The 12846-nt window shown below is 46.3% G+C and overlaps 1 protein-coding gene across 1 annotated transcript in view; it reads left to right on the forward strand.

The window, feature by feature from the left end:
- Positions 1-12846, forward strand: part of KDM3B (lysine demethylase 3B) — a 479529-nt gene that overhangs the window by 244757 nt on the left and 221926 nt on the right. Inside the window, 1 exon segment of the mRNA XM_030211010.1 lies at positions 2741-2955. Within this exon segment, the coding sequence (XP_030066870.1) occupies positions 2741-2955 (215 nt within the window).

The raw sequence follows: 12846 nt of genomic DNA on the forward strand, positions 1-12846 counted from the left end.
CCTGGGTTGGAGAGCTCATGTAGATGGGCTTCACACTCAGGGTGTTTGGTCCTCCCAGGAAACAAATCTTCAGATCAATCTGCTGGATCTTCGAGCAATCTGGAACGCTCTAAAGGCTTTCAGAGATCGTTTGTCTCAGCAAATTATCCTTATTCAAACAGACAGTATATTATACCAACAGGGGGCACCGGATCATGCCCTCTATCAGGAGGCCATCCGGATGTGGCATTGGGCTCGCTGACACGGCATGTTCCTTCAGGCCATCTATCTGGCATGAAAGCAACACCCTGGCTGACAGGCTGAGCAGGATAATGCAACCGTACAAGTGTTCTCTCCATATGGGTATAGCCTGCAAGATCTTCTGAGCATGGGGCACCCCCTCGATGGATCTTTTTGCCACTCAGATCAACCCTCAGTTCTGTTCCAGGCTTCAGGTCCACAGCTGACTAGCATCAGATGCCTTCCTCCTCAACTGGGGGAGAGGTCTTCTGTATGCGTATCCTCCAATACCTCTAGTAGGAAAGAATTTGTTGAAACTCAAGCACGACTGCGGAACTATGATTCTGAGCGCACCCTATTGGCCTCTACATATATGGTTCCCTCTTCTTCTGGACATATCCTCCGAAGAACCGTGGAGATTGGAGTGTTTTCCGACCCTCATCACTCAGAATGAGGGGTCACTTCTACATCCCAACCTTTAGTCTCTGGCTCTCACAGCTTAAATGTTGAGAGCCTAGAATTCGCTTCCTTAGGTCTTTCGGAGGGTGTCTCTCATGTCTTGCTGGCTTTCAGGAAAGATTCCACTAAGAGGTGTTACTCTTTTAGATGGAGGAGATTTGCCGTCTGGTGTGAGAGCAAGACCATAGATTCCCTTTTTTGCCCTACACAGACCCTGCTTGAATACCTTCTACACCTATCAGAGTCTGGTCTCAAGACCAACTCCGTAAGGGTTAACCTTAGTTCGATTAGTGCTTATGATCAATGTGTAGAAGGTAAGCCCATCTTTGGACAGCCTCTAGTTGTTCGCTTCATGAGAGGTTTGCTTTTGTCAAAGCCGCTTGTCAAACCTCTACCAGTGCCATGGGATCTGAATGTCGTTCTCACCCAGCTGATGAAAACTCCATTTGAGCCACTAGAGTGGAGGAGTGGCCTAGTGGTTAGGGTGGTGGACTTTGGTCCTGAGGAACTGAGTTCGATTCCCACTTCAGGCACAGGCAGCTCCTTGTGACTCTGGGCAAGTCACTTAACCCTCCATTGCCCCATGTAAGCCGCATTGAGCCTGCCATGAGTGGAAAGCGCGGGGTACAAATGTAACAAAAATAAATAAATAAATTACTTGCCATCTGAAGTACTTGGCCTGGAAAGTCATTTTCTTGGTGGCTGTTACTTCAGCTTGTAGGGCCAGTGAGCTTCAGGCCTTAGTAGTGGATGTACCTTATGCTAAGTTTCATCACAACGCTCTGCGCGCACCCTAATTTCCTGCCGAAGGTGGTGTCGGAGTTCTATTTGAGCCATTCTCTGACCTCATTGGCGAAAGCAGCTTGCACGTCTTGGATTGCAAGAGAGCATTGGCCTACTACATGGAGCGGGCAAGGCCCCACAGACAGTCCGCCCAGCTTTTTGTTTCTTTTGATCCCAACAGGATGCGGGTCACCATCAGGAAACACACCATTTCAATTTGGCTGGCAGATTGCATTTCCTTCACTTATGCCCAGGCTGGGCAGTCCCTAGAGGGTCATGTCGTGGCTCATAATATCAGAGCCATGGCTCTGTCTGTAGTCTACTTGAGGTCAGCCTCCATTGAAGAAATTTGCAAGGCTGCGATGTGGTCTTCAGTCCACACATTCACATCTCATTACTGCCTAGAGCAGGATACCTGACGTGACAGTCTGTTCAGGCAGGCAGTGTTTTAGAATCTGTTTGGGGTCTAGAATCCAACTCCACCCTCCTAGGCCCATTTTATTCTGTTCCAGGCTGCACTCTCACTCAGTTGTATAAAGTTTTAGGTTAATCTGTGTTATGTCCTCGCCATTGTGAGGCCCAATTAACCAGTGTTTGTTGTTTTGGGTGAGCCTGGATGCTAGGGATTCCCCACTTGTGAGAATATTGAAGCCTGCTTGTGCTCTGAGAAAGTGAAGATACTTATCTGTAGCAGGTATTCTCTGAGGACTGCAGGCTTCATATTCTCACAATCCTGCCCACCTCCCCTTGGAGTTGTCTCCTTGGTTATTTTTACTTTGTTTTTTGCTTTAATATTAAACTAAGGAGATCACGTTCACGCGACAGATGGGAAGGCACTTGCGCATACAAGATGGAATGTGGCTTGTGCTCCACCAAGCTCTACTTTTTCACTTTGTCAAAAGTTTTGGACCGGGCGACACAGATCGGCATCACCCACTTGTGAGATTATGAAGCCTGCTGCCCTTGTAGAATACCTGCTGCAGGTAAGAATCTTTGATTTTTGTACAGGTGCAGTTTTGCTGGTAGAGGAGGTTTGCATTTAGTGGCCATCTGACTGTCATTCTTTCTTCTCAGGACATATATCCTAGGGATAATTGTACTTGGTAATTCAGAATTTAATGTAAATTGGCTACAAATCAGTTTCTGTGATATTCACCTTAATGTGACACAATAATCCCTGATAAATACTGTACTAAAATGTTTTCTTCAGCACACAAGGAGTTGAACATAAGGAAAGCTGTTAAACTTAATTTGATTACCTTATCTTGTTTGTTTTCAGATTGATATTCACTCGGAAAGGGATACTGCGAGTTGAAGGATTTCTTAGTCCCCAGCAAAGTGATGCTGATGCCATGAGTCTGTGGATTCCTTCTCATGCTCCTGCTGAAGGCATTGACTTGGAAACTTCCAAATATATTCTGGCCAATGTTGGGGATCAGTTTTGTCAGCTTGTGATGTCAGAGAAGGAAGCTATGATGATGGTGGAACCACAACGTAAGAAACCGGTTCTCATTATATTTCTTGTTTTGGATAAAAATTTTGGCTGTTTGAAATTGTTCTTTTCATTATCATCCATGCAAGACCAGTCCAGATGAGTAGGTTAATGTTTTCCTGCTGGCAGATGGAGCCAGAGGAAAAGCAGCTCAGAACTGACGTCCCTTATAGAGGGCAGATGCTAACTTCAGCTCCTCAGTCAACCCTCCTGTTTTGATATTATCACCAGCCTTTTTATTGCCACTTTGCATTAAAAATACATAAGTAAAGCATGTTGGGCCCTTTATCACATCCTTGCTCTCTGATTAAGATTTAAGAAAATTCATGAAGGCTACAGAGCCTGCATAGCTGCAATTCTCACTGAGAAGATTTGAGCGGGTAGTGTCACATGTATGTCATAGTTCCCCTCCTCCTTCCTCCCTGGTGGGGGGGGGGGGGGGAGCCTAGGGGTGCTATGTTTGTGAACCACTGGCTTATTCACTGTTCTTTTAGCTAAACCTTTTTTAAAACCTGCTTAGCTAATTTATTTTACCACATTCTCTGGCAACAAATTCCAGAGTTTAATTATATGTTGAGTGAAGAAATATTTTCTCCAGTTTGTTTTAAGTTTACAACTTAGGAGCTTCATTTGGTGTGCCCCCTAGTCCTAGTATTTTTGGAAAGATTAAACAAGCCAATTCACCTCTACCCATTCCACTTCACTCAATGTTTTATAGACCTCTATCATATCTCCCCTCAGTTGTCTCTTCAAACTGTGAGAAATAAATATAATCTGATGATTTAGCTTAAAGCCAGAAGGAAGCAATCTGTTCTGATCCCTGTTGAACTCTGTGAAACTCAGGGCTATGCGAAGGAGAGGTGAGCTTGGCAAAGGCAGGGGGAGATGCTACAGGGAAGAGAGAGGGAGCAATGTTGGTCCTGGAGGTGGAGGGGAGAGAAGGAGAAATGTGGGACAGAGAGGGAGCAATGTAGGACACAACCTCAACTTGGGTCACAGCATTTTTTGCCATTTTTAGTCCTAAAATTGCCCTTTTTTAAAATTGAATTTTAAATCCATTTATAAGAGCTAGTCCTTACAGAAAATTAGTGAAATATCACATTTAAATTGAATCATGAAAATAGTTTAACGTAATATTTCTATTTCAACCAATATACCAGTCCTCAATAAAAAGAGATCCAAGTACGCAAACAGTATGAGCAATACTATCCCATAGGATAAATATAGGAATTACCCTAATGAAAGACTAACATTAATAAGATATTAACTCGGAAAGTTATTCTAAAAGGGCAACCTATACCGGTTCAGCCAACTTAGGCAGTTACCAAGAAACATTCTCATATTCAAAGACAAAAAAGGAGACTTTTTTGTACTTGAAATACAGTCTCAATAGCCAATCCCTATTAGGATCCAACGCAAGAGTAACTAACAATGTAGAAGGAATGACTAGTTTGTCCTTTGAAGACTCCAGGAATGCCATCAACTCTAAACTGTCCTCAGAGATTTGGAGATAAAACATCCTGCCCACTCACGACAGCCTCCTTCTTAAATGGCGGTAAATAGTAAGCTCGGACAATAGAAGGTAATGATTGGGAGGGTACTTGTAAATGTTTCAGCATAAATTTCCTGAACATATCTTGAGGAGAAACACCACAGCTTAACTATTCTTTGAGTGAAAAAATATTTCTCCGAGGACAAGCAGGCTGCTTGTTCTCACTGATGGGTGACGTCCACGGCAGCCCCTCCTATTTGTTTTAAAGTATTTCCATGCAATTTTATAGACTGTCCCCTGGTCTTTGTATTTTTTGAATGAGTGAAAAATCGATTTACCACCACTTGCTCCACACCACTCAGAATTTTGTAGACCTCAATCATATCCCTCCTCAGCTGTCTCTTTTTTACAAGCTGAAGAGCCCTAACATTTTTAGCCTCTCTTCATATGGGAGCAGTTCTATCCCCTCTATCATTTCGGTTGCTCTTCTTTGAACCTTTTCTAATTCCATTATATCTTTTTTGAGATATGGCAACCAGAATTGAACACATTACTCAAGTTGAGGTCGCACCATAGAGCGACAGAGGCATTCTAACATTTTTGGTCTTATTTTGCATCCCTCTTCTAATAATTCCCAGCATCCTGTTTGCTTTTTTGACCGCCACCATACACTGAGCAGAAGATTTCAGCATATCATCTACAATGACACCTAGGTCTTTTGCTTGATTGCTGACTCCTAAAGTGCACCCTAGCTTCATATTCAGATTATTCTTCCCAATTCGCAATACTTTGCATTTGTCTACATTAAATTTCATCTGCCATTTGGATGCCCAGTCTTTCACTTTCCTAAGGTTTTCCTGCAATTTTTCACAATCCGCATGCGTTTTGACTACTTTGAATAGTTTTGTGTCATCTGCAAATGGAATCACCTCACTTGTCATTCAGATTTCCTGGTAATTCATAAATATGTTAAATAGCACCGGTCCCAGTATAGATCCTTGCAGCACTCTACTATTCTCCATTCAGAAAAATGGCTTTTTAACCCTAATCTCTGTTTTTTGTCCAATAACCAATTCTTAATCCATAGAAGGATATTGCCTCCTATCCCTTGCCGCCTTAATTTTCTCTGGAGTCTCTCATGAAGTACTTTATCAAAAGCTTTCTGAAAATCTAGGTACACTATCAACCAGCTCACCTTTATCGACATGTTTATTCACGCCTTCAAAGAAATGAAGCAAATTGGTGAGGCAAGACTTCCATGCTGACTCTGTCCCATTAAACCATGTTTATCTACATGTTCTGTAATTTTATTCTTTATAATAGTTTCCACTATTTTCCCCGGCACTGAAATCAGGCTTACCGGTCTGTAAATTCCCGGATCACTCCTGGAACCCTTTTAAAAAATCTGCGTAACATGTACGATTTTAATGACAGGTTACAGATCACTAGGAGCAGATCACAATTTCATTTTTGAGTTCTTTCATTACCCTGCGGTGTATACCATTCAGTCCAGGTGGTTTATCACTCTTTAACTTGTCAATTTGGCTCAGTACATCTTCCAAGTTCACCAAGTTTCTTTTAGTTCCTTAGTATTGTCATCCCTGAAAACCGTTTCCGATATAGGTAGATCTTTTACATCATATTCAGTAATGACTGAAGCAAAGAATTCATTCAGTCTCTCCGCTATGGCCTTGTCCTCCCTGAGTGCTTCTTTTGATCCTTCCTGATCTAACTATCCCACAGATTCCCTCGCAGGCTTCCTACTTACCTTAGAAAAGTATTACTATGAGTTTTTGTCTCCGTGGCAAGTTTTCTTTATGTTCTCTTTTAGCCTTTTTTATCAGTACTTTGCATCTGGCTTGACAGTGCTTATGTCACTTCTTATTTTCTTCATGTGGATCCTTTTTTCATTTTTTGAATAATGTTCTTTTGGCTCTAATAGCCTCTTTCACCTCACCTTTTAACCACGCTGGTTGTCATTTGCTCTTTTTTCCATCTTTGTTAATACGTGGAGTACATCTGGTCTGGGCTTCCACAATGGTATTTTTAAACAACATCCACGCCTGATTTAAAGTCCTAACCTATGCGGCCAACCTGGTCAGCTTCTTTTAAACCATTTTCCTCATTTTGTCATATCCTTTCAAAAATTGAATGCATCTATTGTAGATTACTTTAGTGACTTCACTCCAGATATCAGCTCAGATTTGATTGTTATAATCACCGTTTCCCATCGGATCCAACACCATTACCTCTCGTATTGTGCCCCGCATTCCACTAAGGATTAGATCCAAAACTGGTTGCTCCAAGAAGCAGTCATTTATTATATCTAGAAATTTTATCTCCCTAGCACTACCTGATCTAACATTTATTTATTTATTTGTTGCATTTGTATCCCACATTTTCCCACCTATTTGCAGGCTCAATGTGGCTTACATTGTTCTGACATGGCAATCACCATTTCTGGAATAAGAGATACAAGTGGTATTGCATTAAGGATTATGATTGACATAATAGATTAAGCAGTTAGGTATAAAGAGTTCAGATTCGGAATGAGGAACAAAGTGTTATAGCGTTAAGTTCCATCGTGGTAGAGTAGACCTTGGTAGTCAAGTATATAGAGTTAGGTCTTGTCCAGTTCTGGCTTGAGTTTCATTGTCTGGTGTTAGGATGGATCATTTGGTATGCCTTGTTGAATAGGTTGGTCTTCAGTGATCTCCGAAAGTTAGTTAGGTCGCGCATTTTTTTCACGGCAAGTGGTAATGCATTCCATAGCTGCGTGATTCTATTGACAAGATATGGGAAAATATACCCCATGAAAGAGAGAAGATCACAGGCACATAAATCTTATATAGATATCAGTGTCTTGATGGTCAGACCTTGGCGGTAACCTTGGTTTCTGAGGGTATTTCTCATTTGTCATTTATTGTTGTATATTCACCAAATATGACCCTTTGAGATTGGGTTTGGCTGTTTTTCGATAATTGAAATCATCCATTATTATAATATTGCCAAACTTGCCAGCTTTCCTAATTTCTGTAAACATTTGTTTGTCTGTCCGTTCCATCCAGTGCAGCCCTATCAGTATACTCCTTCCTTTCACATCTGGAATTTTAGTCCATAAAGGTTCCACGCTGCTGTTTCAAATAGATTGTTTATTTTGTTTGACTCAATTCCCTCTTTAACATATAGCGTAACCCCCCCCCCCCCCTCCAATTTGATCCACTGTATCATTGCGATATAATTTGTTCCTTGGTAATGCAGTGTCTCATTGCTTGTTCTTATTCCACCAGGTTTCTGAAATGCCTATTATGTCTATCTCTTCATTTAGTGCTATATACTCAAACTCTCCTATCTTATTTTTTTAGACTTCTAGCATTTGTATATAGACACTTCAAGTTATCTTTTTTCCTTTCATCTACAGGCTGCGTTGAAGTAAGTAGGGATAATTTGCATCCTTTACTCTGTTCGCCCATTAAACACTCCTGGCTTTCTTCCACCATTATTGAAACCTTTCTATCGGGATTCCTTAAAGATCCTGTTTCAGTAGTATCCTTCAAGGATACTCCATGCCAAACCACGTGTTCCTGGGTGACTGTCAGCTGTCCCCCCCCCCCCCCCCCCCCCCCCCCCAACCTGCCCTATCTCCTTTATAAAAGTTAGTGACAGCAGCCTGGTTCCATCCTGGTTAAGGTGGAGCCCATTCTTTCAGAACAGGCACCCCTTCCCCAGAATATTGCCCAGTTCTTAACAAACCTAAATCACTCATCCCTGCACCATTGTCTCAACAATGCGTAGAAACTTTGGAGCTCTGCCTGTCTCTTGTGTCCTGCACATGGAACGGGGAGTATTTCTGAAAATGCTACCCTGGAGGATCTGGATTTCAGCTTTCTACATGGGAGCCTGACTTTGGCTTCCAGAACCTCCCTCCCACATTTTCCTATGTCACTGGTACCCACATGTACCAAGACAGCTGGCTCCTCCCCAGCACTATCTAAAACTTATCTAGGTGCTGTATTGGGGAAACGGGACAGATGATAAAGACAACAATCAACTCACACAAGTACTACATTAAACACCACAGAGCTAACCAGGCTGATACCTGTGTGGGAAAGGTCTTTTAAAGACCAGAGCATTGCATCAATGACTTTATAGTTAGAATACTAAGATGAAATTTTAAAACAATCCAGGAATGTAAGATCTTTTAAAATTAAGATGAAGAAATGTTGACACTAGCAAAAGAGGTCTTAACAGAGATCTGGGTTTCCTATCAAAGTATAAACCATTATACTGCTTTGCTACCATCTGATCACCCATCCATCGTTCCCTGTTTCTCATCCCTCCCCACCTTACCTTTCTCTGTGATACTGTCATTGGAATGCTTTAATGTATTTAAAAAAATATATTTAACTTATTTAATTTGGATTTTGCTATACTGTAACAACTGAGAAGCCGAGCGGTGTACAGACTAAATAGGTGAGAAAGGAACTACATTGATTTACAGGAAAGAACTCACACAATCTCGAGAGCGATAATATTGAGACAAGGGGGAGGGAGTTAGGGATAATAGTGAAGGAAATGCAGTGGGGGAGGGAGGCAGGGGATGGAGCAGAGCATCTTGTTCTAATTTCTGACCTGAAATAGAAGGCATAGCCTCAAAAGCTAGTCAAAAATGTGTTCTCCGAGGACAAGCAGGCTGCTTGTTCTCACTGATGGGTGACGTCCACGGCAGCCCCCTCCAATCGGAATCTTCACTAGCAAAGGCCTTTGCTAGCCCTCACGCGCCGATGTGCACCGCGCATGCGCGGCCTTCTTCCCGCCCAAACTGGCTCGTGTTCGTCAGTCTTCTTTTGTCCGCGCTCGGGACGGTCGTGTTTTGCCGCCGTTTCGTGCCCCTCAAGTTGACCTCGCGCGTCTTCGTGATTTTCGCTAAAAAAAAAAAAGAGACCGATTCGGTCTATTCCCCTTCCCGTGTTTCCAGTTTTTCCCCGCGTAAGTTTCCTTTCGCTTTCGGGACCGGCCTATTTGGCCTCGGTACGGGTTTTTTCTCCCTTCTTTTTGGTGCCTCTCGTCATCGCGAATTTTGATTTCACCAGCGTGATTTTTCCGCCCATGTCATCGAAGTCTTCCAGCGGCTTCAAGAAGTGCACCCAGTGCGCCCGGGTAATCTCGCTCACTGATAGGCACGCATCGTGTCTTCAGTGTCTGGGGGCTGGGCACCGCCCGCAGGCCTGCAGTCTTTGTGCTCTTTTGAAAAAGAGGACTCAGGTAGCGAGATTGGCCCAGTGGAACGCGTTGTTCTCGGGCTCTTCGACGACAACAGCACGGGACGCATCGAGTGCATCGACGTCGACAGCATCGAAGTCTTCGACCTTGGCATCGATTGCATCGAGGCTTCTACCTCCTGCATCGTCGGTACCGAGACATCGAAAGGCTGCGTCGACGTCGGTGGTACCAGGACCTCCGCTATTGCTGATGTCGTTCGGACGGTGGTGCTTCGTCTGGAGTGCAGGTGAGGGCTGTCCATTCCCCTGCTGGTGGCGTTGAGCCTTCGGGTGGGTCTCCCCCTGCCCTGAGGGCTCCTGCGGTACAGCCCCCCCGAGATCGACCTTCTTCGGCCTCGGCCCCGAGGAAGCGACGGTTGGATTCTACGTCCTCCTCGTCGGTACCGGGAAGCTCCGGTGACATGCTTCGCTTGAAGTCAAAGAAGCATCGTCACCGGTCTCCTTCCTGTCTCGGTACCGAGAGCTCTGGGTCGCCGAGGCAGTCGGCACCCAGTAGGCATCGGCACCGGGAGGACCGCTCACCCTCTGTTCAGGAGGTGTCGATGCGCTCCCCCTTGGACAGCCCGGAACCGCCTCCACGCCCGGAACAGACTGACCTCGACACCTGCATCGGCTTCTCAGTCTTTCTCCACAGCCGCTCTGCACGAGAGTCTCCGGGCTGATCTTCCAGAGATTCTGGGAGAGCTGTTGCGCCCTTCTCCTCCGGTACCGGGGGTGCTTGCGCCACCGGTACCGTCGAGTGAGGCGACGGCTGGCCCCTTGCCCGAGGTGAGGTCTCCGGTATCGGTACGGCTATGGCCGCCTCCCAGGCAGACTCCCCGACGATGTCGGCGGAGGGAGCTTCGCCGGTGCTGGTGAGGGGAGTCCACCTCTCGACGCTCCTACCGTGGCCGTGTTTCCACGGAGTCGAGTCGGGCACGGCTTCAGACGCAGGTTCGTGAACTTGTGTCTGATACCGATGGTGAGGCCTCGTGGGAGGAGGAGGAGGACATCAGATATTTCTCTGACGAGGAGTCTGATGGCCTTCCTTCTGATCCCACTCCCTCCCCTGAAAGGCAGCTTTCTCCTCCCGAGAGTCTGTCTTTCGCGGCCTTTGTCCGGGAGATGTCTACGGCCATCCCTTTCCCGGTGGTTGTGGAGGATGAGCCCAGGGCTGAAATGTTTGAGCTCTTGGACTATCCTTCTCCACCTAAGGAAGCGTCCACAGTACCCATGCATCATGTCCTAAAAAAGACATTGCTGGCGAACTGGACCAAGCCACTAACTAATCCCCACATTCCCAAGAAGATCGAATCCCAGTATTGGATCCATGGGGACCCAGAGCTGATGCGCACTCAGTTGCCTCACGACTCTGGTGTGGTGGATCTGGCCCTAAAGAAGGCTAAGAGTTCTAGAGAGCATGCTTCGGCGCCCCCGGGCAAAGACTCCAGAACCTTAGACTCCTTTGGGAGGAAGGCCTATCATTCCTCTATGCTCGTGGCCAAGATTCAGTCCTACCAGCTCTACACGAGCATCCATATGCGGAACAATGTGCGGCAGTTGGCGGGCTTGGTGGACAAGCTCCCTCCTGAGCAAGCCAAGCCGTTTCAGGAGGTGGTCAGGCAGCTGAAGTCGTGCAGAAAATTCCTGGCCAGAGGGGTATATGATACCTTTGATGTTGCGGTCTAGGGCCGCTGCTCAAGGTGTGGTGATGCGCAGACTCTCATGGCTGCGTGCCTCCGACCTGGAGAATAGGATCCAGCAGCGGATTGCGGACTCCCCTTGCCGAGCGGACAACATTTTTGGAGAAAAGTCGAACAGGTGGTAGAACAGCTCCACCAGCGGGATACCGCTTTCAACAAATTCTCCCGCCGGCAGCCTTCAGCATCTACCTCCTCAGGTAGACATTTTTATGGGGGAAGGAGTGCTGTTCCCTACTCTTCTGGTAAGCGTAGGTACAATCCTCCCTCTCGACAGCCTGCGGCCCAGGCTAAGCCCCAGCGCGCTTGCTCTCGTCAGTAGCGTGCGCCTCAGCAAGGCCCTACGGCTCCCCAGCAAAAGCAGGGGACGAGCTTTTGACTGGCTCCAGCAGAGCATAGCCGACATCAACGTATCAGTGCCGGGCGATCTACCGGTCGGGGGGAGGTTGAAAGTTTTTCACCAAAGGTGGCCTCTTATAACCTCCGACCGGTGGGTTCTTCAAATAGTCCGGCAAGGATACACCCTCAATTTGGCCTCTAAGCCTCCAAATTGCCCACCGGGAGCTCAGTCCTACAGGTTCCAGCACAAGCAGGTACTTGCAGAGGAACTCTCCGCCCTTCTCAGCGCCAATGCGGTCAAGCCCGTGCCATCCGGGCAAGAAGGGCTGGGATTTTATTCCAGGCACTTCCTTGTGGAAAAGAAAACAGGGGGGGTGCGTCCCATCCTAGACCTAAGGATCCTGAACAAGTATCTGGTCAAGGAAAAGTTCAGGATGCTTTCCCTGGGCACCCTTCTTCCCATGATTCAGGAAAACGATTGGCTATGCTCTCTGGACTTGAAGGACGCCTACACGCACATCCCGATATTGCCAGCTCACAGGCAGTATCTGCGATTTCAGCTGGGCACACGTCACTTCCAGTACTGTGTGCTACCCTTTGGGCTCGCCTCTGCGCCCAGGGTGTTCACGCAGTGCCTGGCTGTAGTAGCAGCAGCGCTTCGCAGGCTGGGAGTGCACGTGTTCCCCTATCTCGACGATTGGCTGGTGAAGAACACATCCGAGGCAGGAGCTCTACAGTCCATGCAGAGGACTATTCGACTCCTGGAGCTACTGGGGTTTGTGATAAATTACCCAAAGTCCCATCTTCTCCCAGTACAGAGACTCAAATTCATAGGAGCTCTGCTGGATTCTCGGATGGCTCGTGCCTATCTTCCGGAGACAAGGGCCAACAACCTGCTGTCCCTCGTCTCCCGGGTACGAGCGTCCCAGCAGATCACAGCTCGGCAGATGTTGAGATTGCTAGGCCACATGGCCTCCACAGTTCATATGACTCCCATGGCTCGTCTCCAGATGCGATCTGCTCAATGGACCCTAGCTTCCCAGTGGTTTCAAGCTGCTGGGGATCTAGAGGACGTGATCCACCTGTCCACGAGTTTTCTCA

Source organism: Microcaecilia unicolor, chromosome 8 (assembly GCF_901765095.1).
Source record: "Microcaecilia unicolor chromosome 8, aMicUni1.1, whole genome shotgun sequence".
Taxonomy (NCBI): domain Eukaryota; kingdom Metazoa; phylum Chordata; class Amphibia; order Gymnophiona; family Siphonopidae; genus Microcaecilia; species Microcaecilia unicolor.